Source organism: Oncorhynchus clarkii, unplaced genomic scaffold (genome assembly GCF_045791955.1).
Source record: "Oncorhynchus clarkii lewisi isolate Uvic-CL-2024 unplaced genomic scaffold, UVic_Ocla_1.0 unplaced_contig_3996_pilon_pilon, whole genome shotgun sequence".
Taxonomy (NCBI): Eukaryota; Metazoa; Chordata; class Actinopteri; order Salmoniformes; family Salmonidae; genus Oncorhynchus; species Oncorhynchus clarkii.
In genome coordinates, this window is record NW_027258020.1 from 173681 (window position 1) to 200698 (window position 27018).

The 27018-nt window shown below is 46.6% G+C and overlaps 1 protein-coding gene across 1 annotated transcript; it reads left to right on the forward strand.

The window, feature by feature from the left end:
- The first annotated feature begins 170 nt into the window (after positions 1-170).
- On the forward strand, positions 171-26889 carry LOC139394549 (DNA helicase B-like). The gene is given in 15 exon segments (XM_071142640.1): positions 171-384; positions 1160-1519; positions 3468-3706; positions 4358-4576; positions 4716-4993; positions 4995-5547; positions 7791-7968; positions 11737-11878; positions 18798-18943; positions 19022-19106; positions 22669-22728; positions 23607-23892; positions 24001-24159; positions 24419-25207; positions 26704-26889. Coding segments are annotated over 15 exon segments (3822 nt in total). The 3' UTR covers positions 26818-26889.
- The last annotated feature ends 129 nt before the right edge of the window (positions 26890-27018 follow it).

Sequence of the window (27018 nt, forward strand, 5' to 3'; positions counted from 1 at the left end):
ACTCATCAAGCTGCACCTTACCCCCCAGGCCGGTAGGTGGCGCTCACACAATAGTTTTTTTTTAGGTTGCCTCGGAAAAAAGGCAAAAGCACTTCCGCTTTGCCACTTCCTTGTTTTTATGTCAGCTGTCAAATTCAATTGACGCGCGAAATAAGCAAAACAAAACAGAAATGTCACAGTCGGGGTGTCCTCTTGGTGACAGAGTCCTAGTAGGTTACATTTTACCCGAAAAGAAGGTTAAAAACTCCGAAAATGACGACTCTGATTGGGAAGATGATGAGGAGGAAGAAGATGCACAGCCGGATTTTCTGGATATGAAAGAGATGGACAGCGTTAGTTCAGGAGGACATGTGTTTAATTCCTCCGTACCGGGCCGAAACGAAGGTGAGTGGTCGTTGACAGATCATCATAGTTTTAATAAATGCACATGTAGAAGTTAACCTAACTAGCTAATGGGGTTGTCACTTGCAACAAATTAGGCATATTTATCTAACAAGCAAGTTGCCAATCATTCGGTGTAAAGGAACAGCGACAGTGTCACTCTTGTCGGTCGAGCTTGTATTGATTGTAATTTCTCCTACTGTAGAGAGGAGTCTACTGTAATTTATATAGTTTGTTCAATCTGGTTTATCTCTTGTTGGTGACACTAATACACCCACAGAAAGGTGGGTATAATTTGTGGGAAAGTTCCAACAGGAGGAATCTGTAACCAAAAACTTGTTAAAGTACAAGGTTGCCAACAAAACAACGTATACAAAGTTGTATAGCGGCAGAATAAGATACCGGGTAGAGAGGGTGGGCTTTTTCCATTCAGCATGTTTATTCCGTAAAAATATCTGTCCTCTCTCTGGTAGCCTACGAACAAACATTAAGAATAAGCTACGTGGTGAGTTGATGCCTGTTCGGCATTTAGTTAGCTAGGTGAATTGATCATGCTACTTTTGTATGCGTTGTTTGTTGCCAACCTTGTACTTTACCAAGTTTTTGTTACAGATTCCTGTTGGAACGTTCCCACAAATTATACACACCTCCCACAAAACACTATCATACAATCCACCACGATGAATGCATGCTGATGATCTAGCTACCTAACGTTAGTCAGCTCAATAACTAACTATCTTGTGTAATTGTTTCATTTTCTATCCCATGTCCGTTCTAGTTGATTTCCTGGACAGCGTGTCTGGTAAGAGATGCAGAGTAATGGGCCGGTTCAGTCTGAAGGACCCGTGGTGGGAGGCTACCTGCACGACCCGCGCTGCCAAGGGCAAGCTGGTGCTACGGGGCTACCCTGCCTACCGCCTTCGCTCAGACCTCCAGGGAGACCCGGACCACTCTGTCCTGTCTCTGTTCCTCACCGCCTGCGGCGTGGACGCACAGTTTGTCGTCCCCTTCTTTGCTTGGCTGCCGATGGGAAGGAAGGTGGAGTTTGCTAACTTGCAGGAAGTTCTGGCTGAGTTTGAGGAAGGAGAGCAGCACAGGGCTTTGGCACAGCAGATTAAAGCCTTGGTCTCTGTTTCAGGTAGGTGGACGTGGGGGAGAGATACATCTAGACCCTGATGTGTTTTGGTAATATGAAGTGCTGTGAGTAAAGACCATAGCTGTGTTCGAATACTCCTACCATACCATACTATACCATACTAACCATACCATACTAACTATACCATTCTATACCATACCATACTATACCATACTAACCATACCATACTATACCATTCTATACCATACTAACCATACCATACTAACTATACCATTCTATACCATACTATACATTCTATACTATTCTATACTATACCATACTATACCATTCTATACCATACTAACCATTCTATACCATACTATACCATTCTATTCTATACCATTCTATACATTCTATACTATACCATTCTATACCATTCTATACCATTCTATACCATACTAACCATTCTATACCATTCTATGCCATACTATACCATTCTATACTATACCATTCTATACCATACTAACCATACCATACTAACTATACCATACTATATCATTCTATACCATACTATACCATACTATACCATTCTATACCATACCATTCTATACCATTCTATATTATACCATACCATACTATACCATTCTATACCATACTAACCATACCATACTATATCATTCTATACCATTCTATAGTATACCATACTAACTATACCATTCTATACCATACTATTCTATACCATACTAACCATACCATACTATACCATTCTATACTATACCATTCTATACCATACCATTCTATACCATTCTATACCATACTATACTATACCAATCTATACTATACCATTCTATACCATACTAACCATACCATACTAACCATACCAATCTATACCATACCATACTATACCATTCTATACCATACTAACCATACTAACCATACCATACTATACCATTCTATACCATACTAACCATACTAACCATACCATACTATACCATTCTATACCATACTAACCATTCTATACCATACTAACCATACCAATCTATACCATACTAACCATACCATAATATACCATTCTATACCATACTAACCATACTATACCATACTATACCATTCTATACCATACTAACCATACTATACCATACTAACCATACCATAATATACCATTCTATACCATACTAACCATTCTATACCATACTATACTATACCAATCTATACTATACCATTCTATCCCATACTATACCATACCATACTAACCATTCTATACCATACTAACTATTCTATACCATACTATACCATTCTATACCATACTAACCATTCTATACCATACTATACTATACCAATCTATACTATACCATTCTATACCATACTATACCATACCATACTAACCATTCTATACCATACTAACTATTCTATACCATACTATACCATTCTATACCATACTAACCATACCATACTATACCATACTAACTATACCATACTATACCATACTATACCATACTAGCAGCACAGTTAGTTACCAGCAGCACAGTTAGTTACCAGCAGCACAGTTAGTTACCAGCAGCACAGTTAGTTGCCAGCAGCACAGTTAGTTGCCAGCAGCACAGTTAGTTGCCAGCAGCACAGTTAGTTGCCAGCAGCACAGTTAGTTGCCAGCAGCACAGTTAGTTGCCAGCAGCACAATTAGTTACCAGCAGCACAGTTAGTTACCAGCAGCACAGTTAGTTACCAACGCTCAACACCCGTTGAATCTGACAACGCCCTGAATTTACAAACGGCCAGAGCGCACTCTGGCACTCCCAGATCGAAGTTACGAACACACCCGAAGTCTAGCTAGTAATTTGTTACGCTAACAAGCTAGCAATAGGTTGCATAGCAACAGCAACAGCATCAGCTTCCGGTATACGTGTGAAGCCCTAGCGCGCTCAACTGAAATGTTACCGTTGGTTTACAGTATACTAACATTTAGTATGGGTATCTGGAACACAGCTCATGTCATCGGTATGTCTGTCAGTTGCAGGGATGCGCGTGACTGCTGCCTCTCTGTACCCCCATGTGATGAGATACCTGCCTACCCTACTGCCAGGGCGCTTCACAGAGCTCCTGAGTCGGGGAAAGAAAAGCCAAAAACATCCTGCGGCACAGGGTGCTACACAGATAGAGGAGGAGGAGGAGGAAGAGGAGGATCTCAGCTTGCTGGCCAAAATAGAGGAGATGATCAAGACGGACGTCTGGAAGCTGGGCTTTAACTATGTAAGCGTAACCTCCTGGCTGCTTGTGGACTGTGGTTGGTTAACATACTTTGTCAACAGTTTCTGTAGTCTTCGATCGGACCAATCCAGCAGTGAAGTATCACATCGCATCCCTCCAATCTGCCATGCACGCTTTGACATGAACTCAAATAAGAAAATAATTCATTATCTTGAGTAATCGCTTCTCACTTTTCCCCTCTCCCCCCTCCCTCCCTTTCTCTCCCCTCTCCTCCCTCCCCCTACTCCCCTCTCTCTCTTTCTCTCCCCTCTCCTCCCTCCCCCCTACTTCCCCTCCCTTTCTCTCCCCTCTCCTCCCTCCCCCCTACTCCCCCCTCCCTCTCTCCCCTCTCCTCCCTCCCCCTACTCCCCTCTCTCTCTTTCTCTCCCCTCTCCCCTCTCCTCCCTCCCCCTACTCCCCCCTCCCTCTCTCCCCTCTCCTCCCTCCCCCTACTCCCCTCTCTCTCTTTCTCTCCCCTCTCCCCTCTCCTCCCTCCCCCTACTCCCCTCTCTCCCTTTCTCTCCCCTCTCCCCCCTACTCCCCTCTCTTTCTCTCCCCTTTCCTCCCTCCCCCCTACTCCCCCCTCCCTCTCTTTCTCTCCCCTCTCCTCCCTCCCCCCTACTCCCTCTCTCCCCTACTCCCCTCTCTCTCTAGGTTATGTACAAGGAGTTGAAGGTGGTCCATTGCGAGGCTCAGCTGAGATCCTTCCATGAGTGTAAACTCTTCGAAGAGATCCCTCTGAAGCAGCGTAACGCCCTGCGAGTCTACGACTCTCTGAAGAACCACTGCTGCAGGACGGGCAGTACCTACACGGAGCTCCCCACCCTGTGTGACGAGGTCAGGAGAGGGTGTAGCTCCGTGATGGAGGTGGAGGTACGAGGAACACAGAATAAATCCGTCTGTCCACTTTGTGTTTCATGTATTGTTTGTTGGTTCGTTTGGCTGAGGCAGCTCCATATGTATTTATTTTGAATTTTCAAATGTAGTTAATTCGCTTCGTTCTTTCATTCAGGTGTGGGACGCAGTCCACTTCCTCAAAGAGCTGGGCGTCGTGGTACGGGATCGCCAGAAGGTGGCGCTGCAGAACCTGCATTCTTATGAGACTGGGATAGCTGAGTGCCTACGCTGTCTGGTGCAGGAAGAGCCCTGGGTTATACCTCTGGATGTCATAGAGGTGCTGACTGCTTCAGCTCTGGAGAGGCTGAGGAAGACGGGAGGGGATGGAGGGAGTAGGGAGGATCAAGGTGAAGTGGACTCCGACGCAGAGCGGAAGGCTGATGAGCTGAATGAATGATATGGATGGCAGCGCTGCAGAGACAGACCGTACTAGTGCTGCTGTTAGAACAGCCAGCGGATACTCTGTCCCAGACCACATCAAACCTGAACCAGCCCCTACAGACCAGGGCCCTCCAGTAGATTTAGACCCAGACCAGGGCCCTCCTCCAGTAGATTTAGACCCAGACCAGGTACGTGCAGCAGAGATGATCTGCTTCAATCCGGTGACGGTGATCAGCGGTAAGGGGGGCTGTGGTAAGACAACGGTGGTGAGTCTGGTGTTCAAGGCCGCCTTGCAGCAGAGCCCAGAGAAGGAGGTCAGGAAGGCATGCTGGGACTTTGAAAATGACTCCTTGGGGTCTGAGGCGTGGGAGGAAGCCGATGCGTGGGAGGAAGAAGCCCTGTCGAAGAGTCTCCTCTCTCAGTTAGAGGGGGAGGTAAAGGACGAGAAGAAGTCGTCGTCGTGGGTTTTACAGGGAGAGGACGAGGTGTTACTAACAGCACCCACAGGGAGAGCTGCGTCTCTGCTCACCAAGAGGACCTGCTTCAAGGCCTACACCCTGCACCAGGTTGGTACAGGAGACAGTTATGCCCTTAGAATGACTTCTAGAATGGTTCTGATCCAGTTCTGACTATCTGCTATTAGCCGGGTACAGAACAGGTTTCTGAATGGCAAACATTAGCCTGGGTAAAGCTAGTCACATTCTCTGTCCATGTAGGCTTTGTCTCTGTAATAGAAAGGTTTCGGTGAGACCAAAATAAACAGCTGAAGTGTTTTATCATTTTCATGGTTTACAAAGGATTATTTGTGTAATTTGTAGGTCAATTTTTCCACTTGTTTTCTGTAAGCGGCCATGCTCACCGTGGGCGGCCATGCTCACCGTGGGCGGCCATGCTCACCGTGGGCGGCCATGCTCACCGTGGGCGGCCATGCTCACCGTGGGCGGCCATGCTCACCGTGGGCGGCCATGCTCACCGTGGGCGGCCACGCTCACCTTGGGCGGCCACGCTCACCGTGGGCGGCCACGCTCACCGTGGGCGGCCACGCTCACCGTGGGCGGCCACGCTCACCGTGGGCGGCCATATTGTTCTAAATGAACCAGTTGAACATCAGTAGTCAGGTCCATGTGTTGTACAGTCGTGGCCCAAAATTTTGAGAATGACACAAATGCTTAATTTTCACAAAGTCTCCTGCCTCAGTTTGTATGATGGCAATTTGCATATACTCTAGAATGTTATGAAGAGTGATCAGATGAATTGCAATTAATTGCGAAGTCCCTCTTTGCCATGCAAATGAACTGAATCCCCCAAAAAACATTTCCACTGCATTTCAGCCCTGCCACAAAAGGACCAGCTGTCATGTCAGTGATTCTCTCATTAACACAGGTGTGAGTGTTGACAAGACTGGAGATCACTCTGTCATGCTGATTGAGGTCGAATAACAGACTGGAAGCTTCAAAAGGAGGGTGGTGCTTGGAATCATTGTTCTTCCTCTGTCAACCATGGTTACCTGCAAGGAAATACGTGCCGTCATTATTGCTTTGCACAAAAAGGGCTTCACAGGCAAAGATATTATTGCCAGTAAGATTGCACCTAAATCAACCATTTATCGAATCAATCATTTATCGAGTCAATCCTCAAGAGGCGGGTGGACAAACAAAAACCCACAAACTCTGACAAACTCCAAGTATTGATTATGCAAGAATGGGCTGCCATCAGTCAGGATGTGGCCCAGAAGTTAATCGACAGCATGTCAGGGCGGATTGCAGAGGTCTTGAAAAAGAAAGGTCAACACTGCAAATATTGACTCTTTGCATCAACTTCATGTAATTGTCAATAAAAGCCTTTGACACTTATGAAATGCTTGTAATTATACTTCAGTATCCATAGTAACATCTGACAAAAATATCTAACGACACTGAAGCAGCAAACTTTGTGGAAATTAATATTTGTGTCATTCTCAAAACTTTTGACCACGACTGTACATAGTGCCACTTCCAGAGGTCACAGATACCTAACCCCTCCCTCCTGTTCACTCTTCCCTGTCACTCCTCCCTCCTGTTCACTCTTCCCCGTCACCCCTTCCTCCTGTTCACTCTTCCCCGTCACCCCTCCCTCCTGTTCACTCTTCCCCGTCACCCCTCCCTCCTGTTCACTCTTCCCCGTCACCCCTCCCTCCTGTTCACTCTTCCCCGTCACCCCTCCCTCCTGTTCACTCTTCCCCGTCACCCCTCCCTCCTGTTCACTCTTCCCCGTCACCCCTCCCTCCTGTTCACTCTTCCCCGTCACCCCTCCCTCCTGTTCACTCTTCCCCGTCACCCCTCCCTCCTGTTCACTCTTCCCCGTCACCCCTCCCTCCTGTTCACACTTCCCCGTCACCCCTCCCTCCTGTTCACTCTTCCCCCTCACCCCTCCCTCCTGTTCACTCTTCCCCGTCACCCCTCCCTCCTGTTCACACTTCCCCGTCACCCCTCCCTCCTGTTCACTCTTCCCCGTCACCCCTCCCTCCTGTTCACTCTTCCCCGTCACCCCTCCCTCCTGTTCACTCTTCCCCGTCACCCCTCCCTCCTGTTCACTCTTCCCCGTCACCCCTCCCTCCTGTTCACTCTTCCCCGTCACCCCTCCCTCCTGTTCACTCTTCTCCGTCACCCCTCCCTCCTGTTCACTCTTCCCCGTCACCCCTCCCTCCTGTTCACTCTTCCCCGTCACCCCTCCCTCCTGTTCACTCTTCCCCGTCACCCCTCCCTCCTGTTCACTCTTCCCCGTCACCCCTCCCTCCTGTTCACTCTTCCCCGTCACCCCTCCCTCTCAGGTAGTGTGGAGTTTCATGCAGGCCAAGAAAGACCCCAACGGGGCTCCTGAGGAGTGGAAGTTTGCGTCTGTGCGCGTGTTGGTGGTGGACGAGGGCAGTCTGGTGTGTGTTCAGCTCCTCCACTCCGTCCTCACCATGCTCACCAAACACGCACAGCTCAGGAAGTTCGTCATCTTGGGTACGTTCGTTTTTTAAGTTCAGGTTTAAGCTGTACATGTTCGACATGTAAAGTGTGATGCCAACACGTGTGTGTTTGTGTGTGTGTGGGGGGGGTGAAGGTGGAACAGAGTTAGGTAAGGTGAAGACTTCCTGTCCTATACAATGGACTTCCTGTCCTACACAAGGGAAACACAATGTGGTCCACTAGACTGCTCGGAATCACTGATCTACAAATCACCTTGTATCCCAATAAACTCCTCCATTATCTGAATGACATTAAGACTACACTGCTTAATAACCCTGCTAGGACTTAAGGGTTAGGACTTACTGACTGTTTGTCTAGGGGATGCTGTCAGCTGACCACTATCCAGCCAACTCCTTGTCAAATCAAAATCAAATCAAATGTTATTAATCACATACACGTGGTTAGCAGATGTTAATGCGAGTGTAGCGACATGCTTGTGCTTCTAGTTCCGACAGTGCAGTAATGTCTAACAATTAATCTAACAATTCCCCAACAACTATGGAATGAGATTATGTACATATATGGAGGAGCGATGACATGATGCAATAGATGGTATAAAATACAGTATATACAGTTGAAGTTTACATACACTTAGGTTGGAGTCATTAACTCGTTTTTCAACCACTCCACACATTTCTTGTTAACAAACTATAGTTTTGGCAAGTTGGTTAGGACATCTACCTTGTGCATGACACAAGTCATTTTTCCAACAATTGTTTACAGACAGATTATTTCACTTATAATTCACTGTATCACAATTCCAGTGGGTCAGAAGTTTAAAAACAATAAGTTGACTGTGCCTTTTTAAATAGCTTGGAAAATTCCAGAAAATTATGTCTTGGCTTTAGAAGCTTCTGATAGGCTAATTGACATAATTTGAGTCAATTGGAGGTGTACCTGTGGATGTATTTCAAGGCCTACCTTCAAACTTTGCTTGACATCATGGGGAAATCAAAAGAAATCAGCCAAGACCTCAGAAAATAAATTGTAGACCTCCACAAGTCTGGTTCATCCTTGGGAGCAATTTCCAAATGCCTGAAGGTTCCACGTTCATCTGTACAAACAATAGTACACAAGTATAAACACCATGGGACCACGCAGCTGTCATACCGCTCAGGAATGAGATGCATTCTGTCTCCTAGAGATGAAAGTATTTTGGTGTGAAAAGTGCAAATCAATCCCAGAACAACAGCAAAGGACCTTGTAAAGATGCTGGAGGAAACAGGTACAAAAGTATCTTTATCCACAGTAAAACGAGTCCTATATCGACATAACCTGAAATGCTGCTCAGCAAAGAAGAAGCCACTGCTCCAAAACCGCCATAAAAAAAGCCAGACTAGTATTTGGTAGCATTTCCTTTAAATGGTTTAACTTGGGCATCGATTTTGTGAAGTGCACCAGTCCCTCCTGCAGAAAAGCACATGGGGACAAAGATTGTACTTTTTGGAGAAATGTCCTCTGGTCTGATGAAACAAAAATAGAACTGTTTGGCCATAATGACCGTCGTTATGTTTGGAGGAAAAAGGGGGAGGCTTGCAAGCTGAAGAACACCATCCCAACCGTCAAGCACAGGGGTGGCAGCATCATGATTTAAAAAAAATAATATTTTTTACCCCTTTTTCTCCCCAATTTCGTGGTAGTAGTTGTAGTAGTTGTAGTAGCTACTATCTTGTCTCATTGCTACAACTCCCGTACAGGCTCGGGAGAGACGAAGGTTGAATGTCATGCGTCCTCCGATACACAACCAACCAAGCCGCTGCTTCTTAACACAGCGCTCATCCAACCCGGAAGCCAGCCGCACCACTGTGTCGGAGGCTACACCGTGCAACCTTGGTTAGCGCGCACAGCGCCCGGCCCGCCACAGGAGTCGCTGGTGCGCGATGAGACAAGGACATCCCTACCGACCAAGCCCTCCCTAACCCGGACGACGCTAGGCCAATTGTGCGTCGCCCCACGGACCTCCCGGTCGCGGCCGGTTACGACAGAGCCTGGGCGCGAACCCAGGGACTCTGATGGCACAGCTGGCGCTGCAGTACAGCGCCCTTAACCACTACGCCACCCGGGAGGCCCGGCAGCATCATGTTGTGGGGGTGCTTTTCTGCAGGAGGGACTGGTGCACTTCACAAAATCGATGCCCAAGTTAAACCATTTAAAGGAAATGCTACCAAATACTAATTGAGTGTATGTAAACTTCTGACCCACTGAGAATGTGATGAAAGAAATAAAAGCTGAAATAAATCATTATCTCTACTATTATTCTGACATTTCACGTTCTTAAAATAAAGTGTTGATCCTAACTGACCTAAAACAGGGAAATTTTACTAGGATTAAATGTTTTGTGAATTGTGAAAAACTGAGTTTAAATGTATTTGGCTAAGGTGTATGTAAACTTCCGACTTCAACTGTACATATGAGATATGACTAATGTAAGATATGTAAACATTATTAAAGTGACTAGTGATCCATTTATTAAAGTGGCCAGAGATTTGAGTCTGTATGTAGGCAGCAGCCTCTGAGTTAGTAACGGCTGTTTAACAGTCTGATGGCCTTGAGATAGGCTTTTTTTTCAGTCTCTCGGTCCCTGCTTTGATGCACCTGTACTGACCTCGCCTTCTGGATGATAGCGGGGTGAACAGGCAGTGGCTCAGGTGGTTATTGTTCATGATAATCCTTTTGGCCTTCCTGTGACACCGGGTGGTGTAGGTGTCCTGGAGGGCAGGGGATGTGTTGTGCCTTGCGGTTGAGGGCGGTGCAGTTACTGTACCTGGCAGTGATACAGCCCGACAGGATGCTCTCAATTGTGCATCTTTTAAAGTTTTGTCAGGGTTTTAGGTGACAAGCCACATTTTTTTTTCAGCCTCCTGAGGTTGAAGAGGCGCTGTTGCACCTCCTTCACCACACTGTCTGTGTGGGTGCACCATTTCAGTTTGTCTGCGATGTGTACGCCGAGGAACTTAAAACTTTCCACCTTCACCACTGCTGTCCTTTCGATGTGGATAGGGGGGTGAACCCTCTGCTTTTTCCTGAAGTCCACGATCATCTCCTTTGTTTTGTTGACGTTGAGTGAGAGGTTGTTTTCCTGACACGCCTATAGGGAGGAGCCCTCACCTCCTCCCTATAGGCTGTCTCGTTGTTGGTGGTGATCAAGCCCACTACTGTTGTGTCGTCTGCAAACTTGATGATCGAGTTGGAGGCGTGCATGGCCACTCAGTCATGGGTGAACAGGGATTACAGGAAAGGGCTGAGCACGCACCCCTGTGGGGCCCCAGTGTTGAGGGTCAGCAAAGTGGAAATTTTGTTTCCTTACCTTCACCACCTGGGGGCAGCCCGTCAGGAAGAATGGCCTGTTCCACAGTCTGCCTGTTTGTCTAGGTGATGTGCGTCAGCTGCCCAGTATCCAGCCAGGAAACACCTTGTATGGCCTGTTCCACAGTCTGCCTGTTTGTCTAGGTGATGTGCGTCAGCTGCCCAGTATCCAGCCAGGAAACACCTTGTACGACCTGTTCCACAGTCTGCCTGTTTGTCTAGGTGATGTGCGTCAGCTGCCCAGTATCCAGCCAGGAAACACCTTGTATGGCCTGTTCCACAGTCTGCCTGTTTGTCTAGGTGATGTGCGTCAGCTGCCCAGTATCCAGCCAGGAAACACCTTGTATGGCCTGTTCCACAGTCTGCCTGTTTGTCTAGGTGATGTGCGTCAGCTGCCCAGTATCCAGCCAGGAAACACCTTGTATGGCCTGTTCCACAGTCTGCCTGTTTGTCTAGGTGATGTGCGTCAGCTGCCCAGTATCCAGCCAGGAAACACCTTGTACGACCTGTTCCACAGTCTGGGCCGAGCCCATTGGGCCATCGAGATGAGGACCAATCACAGAGCTGAGTCTCAACTCATCGTCAACAACGCCGGACAGTAAATATGACATTGGTTTTTGTCTTTTAGTTTCCACACAAACGTAAAAATACCACAGTGACTATTTGATAATATAAAATAAAAAGAACCATGAATTAATTCAGTATGTAGATAGAATAAACTTTAGATACAACTTTGCAAATTCAGATATATTAAACTAATTTTCTTGATTTAAAAAAAAAAAATGGCTAATTCTGTAAGATTGTTTTTGTCATGTCCTGATGCCATGACCAACCATGAGAAAATAAAAATCCTGCGTCTGTCCTTTTAAAAAAAATCAGAATTGCAGAGATGGGGATGAATCGTAGTTTCAGACCGCTCCACTACGACGCCATCTTGGATCTGAATGGAAGTTACACCATGCCCTCTGAAGACAAGAGGTTCATCCTCATCCTGCTGCCCAACACCGACTCTAACTCTGACTATGGTGAGTACACCGTGGACTCCATCTGAAAACACAGAACACTACCAATATAATGCAACACAATGTGATGTTGTTTTTCAGACCTTCAGGTGGCTATCGAACTACTATTGAAAGCTGCTCCAGGACTGAGGAATGACGCCACGTCACAGTTCATTGCCTTCAGACGGTAAGACACGCATTACACAGTAGAGTGGTCAGACATGTAGAGGTTATCTACACCGTAGATACTATAGGGACAGTAGAGGGGTTCTCTATACTATAGGGACAGTAGAGGGGTTCTCTATACTATAGGGACAGTAGAGGGGTTATCTATACTTTAGGGACAGTAGAGGGGTTCTCTATACTATAGGGACAGTAGAGGGGTTCTCTACACCGTAGATACTATAGGGACAGTAGAGGGGTTCTCTATACTATAGGGACAGTAGAGGGGTTCTCTATACTATAGGGACAGTAGAGGGGTTCTCTATACTATAGGGACAGTAGAGGGGTTCTCTATACTATAGGGACAGTAGAGGGGTTCTCTACACCGTAGATACTATAGGGACAGTAGAGGGGTTCTCTATACTATAGGGCCAGTAGAGGGGTTCTCTATACTATAGGGACAGTAGAGGGGTTCTCTATACCATCGATACTATAGGGACAGTAGAGGGGTTCTCTATACCATCGATACTATAGGGACAGTAGAGGGGTTCTCTATACTATAGGGACAGTAGAGGGGTTCTCTATGCTATAGGGACAGTAGAGGGGTTATCTATACTATAGGGACAGTAGAGGGGTTATCTATACTATAGGGACAGTAGAGGGGTTCTCTATACCATGGATACTATAGGGACAGTAGAGGGGTTATCTATACTATAGGGACAGTAGAGGGGTTCTCTATACCATCGATACTATAGGGACAGTAGAGGGGTTCTCTATACTATAGGGACAGTAGAGGGGTTCTCTATGCTATAGGGACAGTAGAGGGGTTATCTATACTATAGGGACAGTAGAGGGGTTATCTATACTATAGGGACAGTAGAGACAGTTCTGCCCTTAGAATGACTTCTAGAATGGTTCTGACCCAGTTCTGACTATCTGCTATTAGCCGGGTACAGAACAGGTTTTCCCACTCACTGTGGGCGGCCATATTGTTCTAAATGAACCAGTTGAACATCAGTAGTCAGGGCCATGTGTTGAACAGTCGTGGCCAAAAGTTTTGAGAATGACACAAATATACATTTTTACAAAGTCTCCTGCCTCAGTTTGTATGATGGCAATTTGCATATACTCCAGAATGTTATGAAGAGTGATCAGATGAATTGCAATTAATTGCGAAGTCCCTCTTTGCCATGCAAATGAACTGAATCCCCCAAAAAACATTTCCACTGCATTTCAGCCCTGCCACAAAAGGACCAGCTGTCATGTTTGTGATTCTCTCGTTAACACAGGTGTGAGTGTTGACAAGACTAGAGATCACGCTGTCATGCTGATTGAGGTCAAATAACAGACTGGAAGCTTCAAAAGGAGGGTGGTGCTTGGAATCATTGTTCTTCCTCTGTCAACCATGGTTACCTGCAAGGAAACACGTGCCGTCATTATTGCTTTGCACAAATAGGGCTTCACAGGCAAAGATATTATTGCCAGTAAGATTGCACCTAAATCAACCATTTATCGAATCAATCATTTATCGAGTCAATCCTCAAGAGGCGGGTGGACAAAAAAACCCCCACAAATTCTGACAAACTCCAAGCATTGATTATGCAAGAATGGGCTGCCATCAGTCAGGATGTGGCCCAGAAGTTAATTGACAGCATGCCAGGGCGGATTGCAGAGGTCTTGAAAAAGAAAGGTCAACACCGCAAATATTGACTCTTTGCATCAACTTCATATAATTGTCAATAAAAGCCTTTGACACTTGTGAAATGCTTGTAATTATACTTCAGTATTCCATAGTAACATCTGACAAAAATATCTAACGACACTGAGGCAGCAGACTTTGTGAAAATGTATATTTGTGTCATTCTCAACTTTTGGCCACGACTGTATATAGTGCCACTTCCAGAGGTCACAGATACCTAACCCCTCCCTCCTGTTCACTCTTCCCTGTCACCCCTCCCTCCTGTTCACTCTTCCCTGTCACCCCTCCCTCTCAGGTAGTGTGGAGTTTCATGCAGGCCAAGAAAGACCCCAACGGGGCTCCTGAGGAGTGGAAGTTTGCGTCTGTGCGCGTGTTGGTGGTGGACGAGGGCAGTCTGGTGTGTGTTCAGCTCCTCCACTCCGTCCTCACCATGCTCACCAAGCACGCACAGCTCAGGAAGTTCGTCATCTTGGGTACGTTCGTTTTTTAAGTTCAGGTTTAAGCTGTACATGTTCGACATGTAAAGTGTGATGCCAACACGTGTGTGTGTTTGTGTGTGTGTGGGGGGGGTGAAGGTGGAACAGAGTTAGGTAAGGTGAAGACTTCCTGTCCTATGCAATGGACTTCCTGTCCTACACAAGGGAAACACGATGTGGTCCACTAGACTGCTCGGAATCACTGATCTACAAATCACCTTGTATCCCAATAAACTCCTCCATTATCTGAATGACATTAAGACTACACTGCTTAATAACCCTGCAATGACTTAAGGGTTAGGACTTACTGACTGTTTGTCTAGGGGATGCTGTCAGCTGACCACTATCCAGCCAACTCCTTGTCAAATCAAAATCAAATCAAATGTTATTAATCACATACACGTGGTTAGCAGATGTTAATGCGAGTGTAGCGAAATGCTTGTGCTTCTAGTTCCGACAGTGCAGTAATATCTAACAATTAATCTAACAATTCCCCAACAACTACCTTCTATAGGGATGGAATGAGATTATGTACATATATGGAGGAGCGATGACATGATGCAATAGATGGTATAAAATACAGTATATACAGTTGAAGTTTACATACACTTAGGTTGGAGTCATTAACTCGTTTTTCAACCACTCCACACATTTCTTGTTAACAAACTATAGTTTTGGCAAGTTGGTTAGGACATCTACCTTGTGCATGACACAAGTCATTTTTCCAACAATTGTTTACAGACTTTCACTTATAATTCTCTGTATCACAATTCCAGTGGGTCAGAAGTTTAAAAACAATAAGTTGACTGTGCCTTTTAAATAGCTTGGAAAATTCCAGAAAATTATGTCTTGGCTTTAGAGGCTTCTGATAGGCTAATTTACATAATTTGAGTCAATTGGAGGTGTACCTGTGGATGTATTTCAAGGCCTACCTTCAAACTTTGCTTGACATCATGGGGAAATCAAAAGAAATCAGCCAAGACCTCAGAAAATAAATTGTAGACCTCCACAAGTCTGGTTCATCCTTGGGAGCAATTTCCAAATGCCTGAAGGTTCCACGTTCATCTGTACAAACAATAGTACACAAGTATAAACACCATGGGACCACGCAGCTGTCATACCGCTCAGGAATGAGATGCATTCTGTCTCCTAGAGATGAAAGTATTTTGGTGTGAAAAGTGCAAATCAATCCCAGAACAACAGCAAAGGACCTTGTAAAGATGCTGGAGGAAACAGGTACAAAAGTATCTTTATCCACAGTAAAACGAGTCCTATATCGACATAACCTGAAATGCTGCTCAGCAAAGAAGAAGCCACTGCTCCAAAACCGCCATAAAAAAGCCAGACTAGTATTTGGTAGCATTTCCTTTAAATGGTTTAACTTGGGCATCGATTTTGTGAAGTGCACCAGTCCCTCCTGCAGAAAAGCACATGGGGACAAAGATTGTACTTTTTGGAGAAATGTCCTCTGGTCTGATGAAACAAAAATAGAACTGTTTGGCCATAATGACCGTCGTTATGTTTGGAGGAAAAAGGGGGAGGCTTGCAAGCTGAAGAACACCATCCCAACCGTCAAGCACAGGGGTGGCAGCATCATGATTTAAAAAAAATAATATTTTTTACCCCTTTTTCTCCCCAATTTCGTGGTAGTAGTTGTAGTAGTTGTAGTAGCTACTATCTTGTCTCATTGCTACAACTCCCGTACAGGCTCGGGAGAGACGAAGGTTGAATGTCATGCGTCCTCCGATACACAACCAACCAAGCCGCTGCTTCTTAACACAGCGCTCATCCAACCCGGAAGCCAGCCGCACCACTGTGTCGGAGGCTACACCGTGCAACCTTGGTTAGCGCGCACAGCGCCCGGCCCGCCACAGGAGTCGCTGGTGCGCGATGAGACAAGGACATCCCTACCGACCAAGCCCTCCCTAACCCGGACGACGCTAGGCCAATTGTGCGTCGCCCCACGGACCTCCCGGTCGCGGCCGGTTACGACAGAGCCTGGGCGCGAACCCAGGGACTCTGATGGCACAGCTGGCGCTGCAGTACAGCGCCCTTAACCACTACGCCACCCGGGAGGCCCGGCAGCATCATGTTGTGGGGGTGCTTTTCTGCAGGAGGGACTGGTGCAATTCACAAAATCGATGCCCAAGTTAAACCATTTAAAGGAAATGCTACCAAATACTAATTGAGTGTATGTAAACTTCTGACCCACTGAGAATGTGATGAAAGAAATAAAAGCTGAAATAAATCATTATCTCTACTATTATTCTGACATTTCACGTTCTTAAAATAAAGTGTTGATCCTAACTGACCTAAAACAGGGAAATTTTACTAGGATTAAATGTTTTGTGAATTGTGAAAAACTGAGTTTAAATGTATTTAAACTTCCGACTTCAACTGTACATATGAGATATGACTAATGTAAGATATGTAAACATTATTAAAGTGACTAGTGATCCATTTATTAAAGTGGCCAGAGATTTGAGTCTGTATGTAGGCAGCAGCCTCTGAGTTAGTAACGGCTGTTTAACAGTCTGATGGCCTTGAGATAGGCTTTTTTTTCAGTCTCTCGGTCCCTGCTTTGATGCACCTGTACTGACCTCGCCTTCTGGATGATAGCGGGGTGAACAGGCAGTGGCTCAGGTGGTTATTGTTCATGATAATCCTTTTGGCCGTCCTGTGACACCGGGTGGTGTAGGTGTCCTGGAGGGCAGGGGATGTGTTGTGCCTTGCGGTTGAGGGCGGTGCAGTTACTGTACCTGGCAGTGATACAGCCAGACAGGATGCTCTCAATTGTGCATCTTTTAAAGTTTTGTCAGGGTTTTAGGTGACAAGCCACATTTTTTTTTCAGCCTCCTGAGGTTGAAGAGGCGCTGTTGCACCTCCTTAACCACACTGTCTGTGTGGGTGCACCATTTCAGTTTGTCTGCGATGTGTACGCCGAGGAACTTAAAACTTTCCACCTTCACCACTGCTGTCCTTTCGATGTGGATAGGGGGGTGAACCCTCTGCTTTTTCCTGAAGTCCACGATCATCTCCTTTGTTTTGTTGACGTTGAGTGAGAGGTTGTTTTCCTGACACGCCTATAGGGAGGAGCCCTCACCTCCTCCCTATAGGCTGTCTCGTTGTTGGTGGTGATCAAGCCCACTACTGTTGTGTCATCTGCAAACTTGATGATCGAGTTGGAGGCGTGCATGGCCACTCAGTCATGGGTGAACAGGGATTACAGGAAAGGGCTGAGCACGCACCCCTGTGGGGCCCCAGTGTTGAGGGTCAGCAAAGTGGAAATTTTGTTTCCTTACCTTCACCACCTGGGGGCAGCCCGTCAGGAAGAATGGCCTGTTCCACAGTCTGCCTGTTTGTCTAGGTGATGTGCGTCAGCTGCCCAGTATCCAGCCAGGAAACACCTTGTATGGCCTGTTCCACAGTCTGCCTGTTTGTCTAGGTGATGTGCGTCAGCTGCCCAGTATCCAGCCAGGAAACACCTTGTACGACCTGTTCCACAGTCTGCCTGTTTGTCTAGGTGATGTGCGTCAGCTGCCCAGTATCCAGCCAGGAAACACCTTGTATGGCCTGTTCCACAGTCTGCCTGTTTGTCTAGGTGATGTGCGTCAGCTGCCCAGTATCCAGCCAGGAAACACCTTGTATGGCCTGTTCCACAGTCTGCCTGTTTGTCTAGGTGATGTGCGTCAGCTGCCCAGTATCCAGCCAGGAAACACCTTGTATGGCCTGTTCCACAGTCTGCCTGTTTGTCTAGGTGATGTGCGTCAGCTGCCCAGTATCCAGCCAGGAAACACCTTGTACGACCTGTTCCACAGTCTGGGCCGAGCCCATTGGGCCATCGAGATGAGGACCAATCACAGAGCTGAGTCTCAACTCATCGTCAACAACGCCGGACAGTAAATATGACATTGGTTTTTGTCTTTTAGTTTCCACACAAACGTAAAAATACCACAGTGACTATTTGATAATATAAAATAAAAAGAACCATGAATTAATTCAGTATGTAGATAGAATAAACTTTAGATACAACTTTGCAAATTCAGATATATTAAACTAATTTTCTTGATTTAAAAAAAAAAAAGGCTAATTCTGTAAGATTGTTTTTGTCATGTCCTGATGCCATGACCAACCATGAGAAAAGAAAAATCCTGCGTCTGTCCTTTTAAAAAAAATCAGAATTGCAGAGATGGGGATGAATCGTAGTTTCAGACCGCTCCACTACGACGCCATCTTGGATCTGAATGGAAGTTACACCATGCCCTCTGAAGACAAGAGGTTCATCCTCATCCTGCTGCCCAACACCGACTCTGACTCTGACTATGGTGAGTACACCGTGGACTCCATCTGAAAACACAGAACACTACCAATATAATGCAACACAATGTGATGTTGTTTTTCAGACCTTCAGGTGGCTATCGAACTACTATTGAAAGCTGCTCCAGGACTGAGGAATGACGCCACGTCACAGTTCATTGCCTTCAGACGGTAAGACATGCATTACACAGTAGAGTGGTCAGACATGTAGAGGTTATCTACACCGTAGATACTATAGGGACAGTAGAGGGGTTCTCTATACTATAGGGACAGTAGAGGGGTTCTCTATACTATAGGGACAGTAGAGGGGTTATCTACACCGTTGATACTATAGGGACAGTAGAGGGGTTCTCTATACTATAGGGACAGTAGAGGGGTTCTCTATGCTATAGGGACAGTAGAGGGGTTCTCTATACTATAGGGACAGTAGAGGGGTTATCTACACCGTTGATACTATAGGGACAGTAGAGGGGTTCTCTATACTATAGGGACAGTAGAGGGGTTCTCTATACTATAGGGACAGTAGAGGGGTTCTCTACACCGTTGATACTATAGGGACAGTAGAGGGGTTCTCTATACTATAGGGACAGTAGAGGGGTTCTCTATACTATAGGGACAGTAGAGGGGTTCTCTACACCGTTGATACTATAGGGACAGTAGAGGGGTTCTCTATACTATAGGGCCAGTAGAGGGGTTCTCTATACCATCGATACTATAGGGACAGTAGAGGGGTTATCTACACCGTTGATACTATAGGGACAGTAGAGGGGTTCTCTATACTATAGGGACAGTAGAGGGGTTCTCTATACTATAGGGACAGTAGAGGGGTTCTCTACACCGTTGATACTATAGGGACAGTAGAGGGGTTCTCTATACTATAGGGACAGTAGAGGGGTTCTCTACACCGTTGATACTATAGGGACAGTAGAGGGGTTCTCTATACTATAGGGACAGTAGAGGGGTTCTCTATACTATAGGGACAGTAGAGGGGTTATCTACACCGTAGATACTATAGGGACAGTAGAGGGGTTCTCTATACTATAGGGACAGTAGAGGGGTTCTCTACACCGTTGATACTATAGGGCCAGTAGAGGGGTTCTCTATACTATAGGGACAGTAGAGGGGTTCTCTATACTATAGGGACAGTAGAGCTGTTCTCTATACTATAGGGACAGTAGAGGGGTTATCTACACCGTAGATACTATAGGGACAGTAGAGGGGTTCTCTATACTATAGGGACAGTAGAGGGGTTCTCTATACTATAGGGACAGTAGAGGGGTTCTCTACACCGTTGATACTATAGGGACAGTAGAGGGGTTCTCTATACTATAGGGCCAGTAGAGGGGTTCTCTATACCATCGATACTATAGGGACAGTAGAGGGGTTCTCTACACCGTTGATACTATAGGGACAGTAGAGGGGTTCTCTATACTATAGGGACAGTAGAGGGGTTCTCTATACTATAGGGACAGTAGAGGGGTTCTCTATACTATAGGGAGAGTAGAGGGGTTCTCTATACTATAGGGAGAGTAGAGGGGTTCTCTATACTATAGGGACAGTAGAGGGGTTCTCTATACTATAGGGACAGTAGAGGGGTTCTCTATACTATAGGGACAGTAGAGGGGTTCTCTATACTATAGGGACAGTAGAGGGGTTCTCTATACTATAGGGACAGTAGAGGGGTTCTCTATACTATAGGGACAGTAGAGGGGTTCTCTATACTATAGGGACAGTAGAGGGGTTCTCTATACTATAGGGACAGTAGAGGGGTTCTCTATACTATAGGGCCAGTAGAGGGGTTCTCTATACTATAGGGACAGTAGAGGGGTTCTCTATACTATAGGGACAGTAGAGAGGTTCTCTATACCATCAATACTATAAGGACAGTAGAGGGGTTCTCTATACTATAGGGCCAGTAGAGGGGTTCTCTATACTATAGGGACAGTAGAGGGGTTCTCTATACTATAGGGACAGTAGAGGGGTTCTCTACACCGTTGATACTATAGGGACAGTAGAGGGGTTCTCTATACTATAGGGACAGTAGAGGGGTTCTCTATACCATCGATACTATAGGGACAGTAGAGGGGTTCTCTATACCATCGATACTATAGGGACAGTAGAGGGGTTCTCTATACTATAAGGACAGTAGAGGGGTTCTCTATACTACAGGGACAGTAGAGGGGTTCTCTATACTATAGGGACAGTAGAGGGGTTCTCTATACTACAGGGACAGTAGAGGGGTTCTCTATACTACAGGGACAGTAGAGGGGTTCTCTATACTACAGGGACAGTAGAGGGGTTATCTATACTATAGGGACAGTAGAGGGGTTCTCTATAGTATAGGGCCAGTAGAGGGGTTCTCTATACTATAGGGACAGTAGAGGGGTTCTCTATAGTATAGGGCCAGTAGAGGGGTTCTCTATACTACAGGGACAGTAGAGGGGTTCTCTATACTATAGGGACAGTAGAGGGGTTCTCTATACTACAGGGACAGTAGAGGGGTTCTCTACACTATAGGGACAGTAGAGGGGTTCTCTATACTATAGGGACAGTAGAGGGGTTCTCTATACTACAGGGACAGTAGAGGGGTTCTCTACACCGTAGATACTATAGGGCCAGTAGAGGGGTTCTCTATACTATAGGGACAGTAGAGGGGTTCTCTATAGTATAGGGCCAGTAGAGGGGTTCTCTATACTACAGGGACAGTAGAGGGGTTCTCTATACTATAGGGACAGTAGAGGGGTTCTCTATACTACAGGGACAGTAGAGGGGTTCTCTACACTATAGGGACAGTAGAGGGGTTCTCTATACTATAGGGACAGTAGAGGGGTTCTCTATACTATAGGGACAGTAGAGGGGTTCTCTATACTATAAGGACAGTAGAGGGGTTCTCTATACTACAGGGACAGTAGAGGGGTTCTCTATACTACAGGGACAGTAGAGGGGTTCTCTATACTATAGGGACAGTAGAGGGGTTCTCTATACTATAGGGACAGTAGAGGGGTTCTCTATACTATAGGGACAGTAGAGGGGTTCTCTATACTATAGGGCCAGTAGAGGGGTTCTCTATACTACAGGGACAGTAGAGGGGTTCTCTATACTATAGGGACAGTAGAGGGGTTCTCTATACTATAGGGACAGTAGAGAGGTTCTCTATACCATCAATACTATAAGGACAGTAGAGGGGTTCTCTATACTATAGGGACAGTAGAGGGGTTCTCTATACTATAGGGACAGTAGAGGGGTTCTCTATACTATAGGGACAGTAGAGGGGTTCTCTATACTACAGGGACAGTAGAGGGGTTCTCTATACTACAGGGACAGTAGAGGGGTTCTCTATACTACAGGGACAGTAGAGGGGTTCTCTATACTATAGGGACAGTAGAGGGGTTCTCTATACTATAGGGACAGTAGAGGGGTTCTCTATACTACAGGGACAGTAGACAGTAGAGGGGTTCTCTATACTACAGGGACAGTAGAGGGGTTATCTATACTACAGGGACAGTAGAGGGGTTCTCTATACTACAGGGACAGTAGAGGGGTTCTCTATACTACAGGGACAGTAGAGGGGTTCTCTATACTACAGGGACAGTAGAGGGGTTCTCTATACTACAGGGACAGTAGAGGGGTTCTCTATACTACAGGGACAGTAGAGGGGTTCTCTATACTACAGGGACAGTAGGGGTTATCTATATTAAGACCTGTATCTTAACTGTAGCTGTTTGTTTTTCAGGAAGGAGTGTGTCTTGATCAATGAGCTTTGCTGCAAACATTACTGCGACCACCGCACCAAGTAAGTTACTGTACTGCTATAGGAAGTGATGCTGTTTCTACTGCTATAGGAAGTGATGCTGTTTCTACTGCTATAGGAAGTGATGCTGTTTCTACTGCTATAGGAAGTGATGCTGTTTCTACTGCTATAGGAAGTGATGCTGTGTCTACTGCTATAGGAAGATATGCTGTTTCTACTGCTATAGGAAGTGATGCTGTTTCTACTGCTATAGGAAGAGATGCTGTTTCTACTGCTATAGGAAGTGATGCTGTTTCTACTGCTATAGGAAGTGATGCTGTTTCTACTGCTATAGGAAGAGTTGCTATTTCTACTGCTATAGGAAGTGATGCTGTTTCTACTGCTATAGGAAGTGATGCTGTTTCTACTGCTATAGGAAGTGATGCTGTTTCTACTGCTATAGGAAGAGATGCTGTTTCTACTGCTATAGGAAGAGATGCTGTAGGGAGAGATGCTGTTTCTACTGCTATAGGAAGAGATGCTGTAGGGAGAGATGCTGTTTCTACTGCTATAGGAAGAGATGCTGTAGGGAGAGACGCTGTTTCTACTGCTATAGGAAGAGATGCTGTTTCTACTGCTATAGGAAGAGATGCTGTTTCTACTGCTATAGGAAGAGATGCTGTAGGGAGAGATGACGTTTCTGCCACTGGGGGGGGGGGGGGGTTAAGAAGAGATATTGTTTCTACTGCTGTGTAATGAGTGGACCACCAGATAGAGCTGTTGTACCAGTTGTAAAAAGGAAGAATGTGCAATGTGAGGAGGCAGAGGAGACTTGCCTCGTCTCCTAGATCCCGTTTGTTTCTGTTAGAAATCCCAGCTGGCCTCCTTATCTGTTGATAGATAAATAATTTGTGTTTGATGTGTCGATCTTTTTACCTCAGAAACAACAAGAACCGACTAGATTTCCAGCCGAGAGATAAAGTCTGCTGTACAAAGAACGGCTACGTCACAGACAGGAACAAGGAAGTGTCTCCCGAAGAAGAGGACTTGGAGAACAGCTACGTATCTGACACGGACAGGACCAAGCGGAGACTTCCTGGTCTGGACGGAGGGGAGAGACGGAGAGGGAACGGGGCCACACAGAGAGACGGAAGTGGTGACAAAATGAAAACTAAAGAGAAGAATAAAGAGCGTCTGTGTAACGGAGAGATATTCTTCATTAAACATGTGAGAGACGAGAGGACCAATAGTTACACGTGTTTTAGGCTATTCTGTAAGCTGCTCAATTCTAATTGGCTGAGCCGTGCTCTTGGGTTGTGTCTCCTCCTATGACAGGACGTGACAGAGGAGGAGGCGGGCTCACAGCGGAGCAGGAAGCAGAGGTACTTGACTCTGGATGATGGTGACGGACGGGAGCTGTGTGTTTCCTTCAGGGAGCTGCAGAGAGAATGTAAACTGCAACACGCCTGGGCTAGGACCATACACACCTTCCAGGTGTGTGTGTGTGTTTTCTCTCTGTCTCCATTCATAAACTGATGAGAGAATGTAAACTGCAGTGTGTGTGTGTGTGTGTGTGTGTGTGTGTGTGTGTGTGTGTGTGTGTGTGTGTGTGTGTGTGTGTGTGTGTGTGTGTGTATTCTCTCTGTCTCCATTCATAAACTGATGAGAGAATGATTTAAACTAAGCAGTTCAGTAGACATTTTCTCTGATGGAATTCTTCAGTTGTACTGTGCCTTCCTTCTCTGTGCGTCAGGGGTCGGAGACCGAGACGATTGTGTACGTGCTGGGTAACGGTAGCGTCCAGACGTGGAAACACGTGTACACGGCTGTGACACGGGGACAGAAGCGTGTATATGTCATAGCTAAGCAGGAGGGCATGGCCTCGGCCATCAAGAGACGCATCATCCCACGTAACACCCGGCTGGGAACCCTGGTCAAAGAGCTGCTGGTCCAGCCTGGGGCTGAGGGGCAGGACCAACCAGACCAGAACCAACCACAGCCGGGCACACCTCGCAGGGCAGCCCCAGGCTTCGGGCCTACACAGACCACTCCTCTGGCCTCACAGACACCTAGCGGGTCTCTAAGGACCCCCTACAAAACCCCTATAGCAGCACCCAGACTCCTCTCTACGCCCAGCGTAGCAGTCCCACTTCACGCCAATCGTGTCCAGTCCCACTCTACGTCGGTCCTACCCAGGAAGCTGTGGAGAAATGAGCCTCCAACAGCTCCTCAGGCAGATGCCTCAGACACCTCTCTAATGGACGACATCACTTTCAGTCAGGCATATACCTGGTCGCCTATGAACAGCGGCTCTGAGGACCCCTCTCAGGAGCAGCCTGGGTCTTGTGAGGAGGAGGAGGAGGAGGAGGAGGAGGAGGAGGAAGGGATCGAGATGGAGGCTAGCAGCAGCGCTGTAGAGGATGGACACATGGGGAAGGGTTCACATTTAGCTGCTCGGTCTGGGGTTGAGAGCACCCCTTCCAAGAGGACGCTCAGTCCTGACAGTGACAAACAGAATGTAACTCCTCATAAACAGGTCAAGGTAAGAGGAGGAGGACGCTCAGTCCTGACAGTGACAAACAGAATGTAACTCTGGAGGAGGGGTTATTTTAGTAGAAGTGGTTGAGGTGAGGAGGAGGAGGGGGGGTTATTTTAGTAGAAGTGGTTGAGGTGAGGAGGAGGAGGAGGGGTTATTTTAGTAGAAGTGGTTGAGGTGTGGAGGAGGAGGAGGGGTTATTTTAGTAGAAGTGGTTGAGGTGAGGAGGAGGAGGAGGAGGGGTTATTTTAGTAGAAGTGGTTGAGGTGTGGAGGAGGAGGAGGGGTTATTTTAGTAGAAGTGGTTGAGGTGAGGAGGAGGAGGGGTTATTTTAGTAGAAGTGGTTGAGGTGTGGAGGAGGAGGAGGGGTTATTTTAGTAGAAGTGGTTGAGGTGAGGAGGAGGAGGAGGAGGAGGGGTTATTTTAGTAGAAGTGGTTGAGGTGAGGAGGAGGAGGAGGAGGAGGGGTTATTTTAGTAGAAGTGGTTGAGGTGAGGAGGAGGAGGAGGGGTTATTTTAGTAGAAGTGGTTGAGGTGAGGAGGAGGAGGGGTTATTTTAGTAGAAGTGGTTGAGGTGAGGAGGAGGAGGGGTTATTTTAGTAGAAGTGGTTGAGGTGAGGAGGAGGAGGGGTTATTTTAGTAGAAGTGGTTGAGGTGTGGAGGAGGAGGAGGAGGAGGGGTTATTTTAGTAGAAGTGGTTGAGGTGGGGAGGAGGAGGAGGAAGGGTTATTTTAGTAGAAGTGGTTGAGGTGGGGAGGAGGAGGGGTTATTTTAGTAGAAGTGGTTGAGGTGGGGAGGAGGAGGAAGGGTTATTTTAGTAGAAGTGGTTGAGGTGGGGAGGAGGAGGAGGGGTTATTTTAGTAGAAGTGGCTGAGGTGTGGAGGAGGAGGAGGAGGAGGGGTTATTTTAGTAGAAGTGGTTGAGGTGGGGAGGAGGAGGAGGAGGGGTTATTTTAGTAGAAGTGGTTGAGGTGGGGAGGAGGAGGAGGAGGAGGGGTTATTTTAGTAGAAGTGGTTGAGGTGGGGAGGAGGAGGAGGAGGGGTTATTTTAGTAGAAGTGGTTGAGGTGGGGAGGAGGAGGAGGAGGGGTTATTTTAGTAGAAGTGGTTGAGGTGGGGAGGAGGAGGAGGAGGGGTTATTTTAGTAGAAGTGGTTGAGGTGGGGAGGAGGAGGAGGAGGGGTTATTTTAGTAGAAGTGGTTGAGGTGTGGAGGAGGAGGAGGGGTTATTTTAGTAGAAGTGGCTGAGGTGGGGAGGAGGAGGAGGGGTTATTTTAGTAGAAGTGGTTGAGGTGGGGAGGAGGAGGAGGAGGGGTTATTTTAGTAGAAGTGGGTGAGGAGGAGGAGGAGGGGTTATTTTAGTAGAAGTGGTTGAGGTGGGGAGGAGGAGGAGGAAGGGGGGGGTTATTTTAGTAGAAGTGGTTGAGGTAGTTATTCTAAGAGAGTCAGTTGGGAAGAGTTATCACGTTTCTCTGACTCCATCTTGTTGTTGTGTCATCTGTGTAGGTGGAGCCATTCGAATCACCGCTGGGCTGTTCCAGACTGCAGCAGCTCGCCCTCTGCACGCCCACCTCCCACGGCAAACGGCTTTTCCAAGGTCCACCCTCCGATCAGGACTGAACGTCTTCTCTCCCTGACCCATTGATACCAGGATATCTTATGATTGATGGCCACTACTGCATTGATACCAGGATATCTTATGATTGATGGCCACTACTGCATTGATACCAGGATATTTGAATCAAATCATATTTTATACGTCACATGCACGGAATACAAGTGTAGACCTTACCATGAAATGCTTACTTACAAGCCCATAAC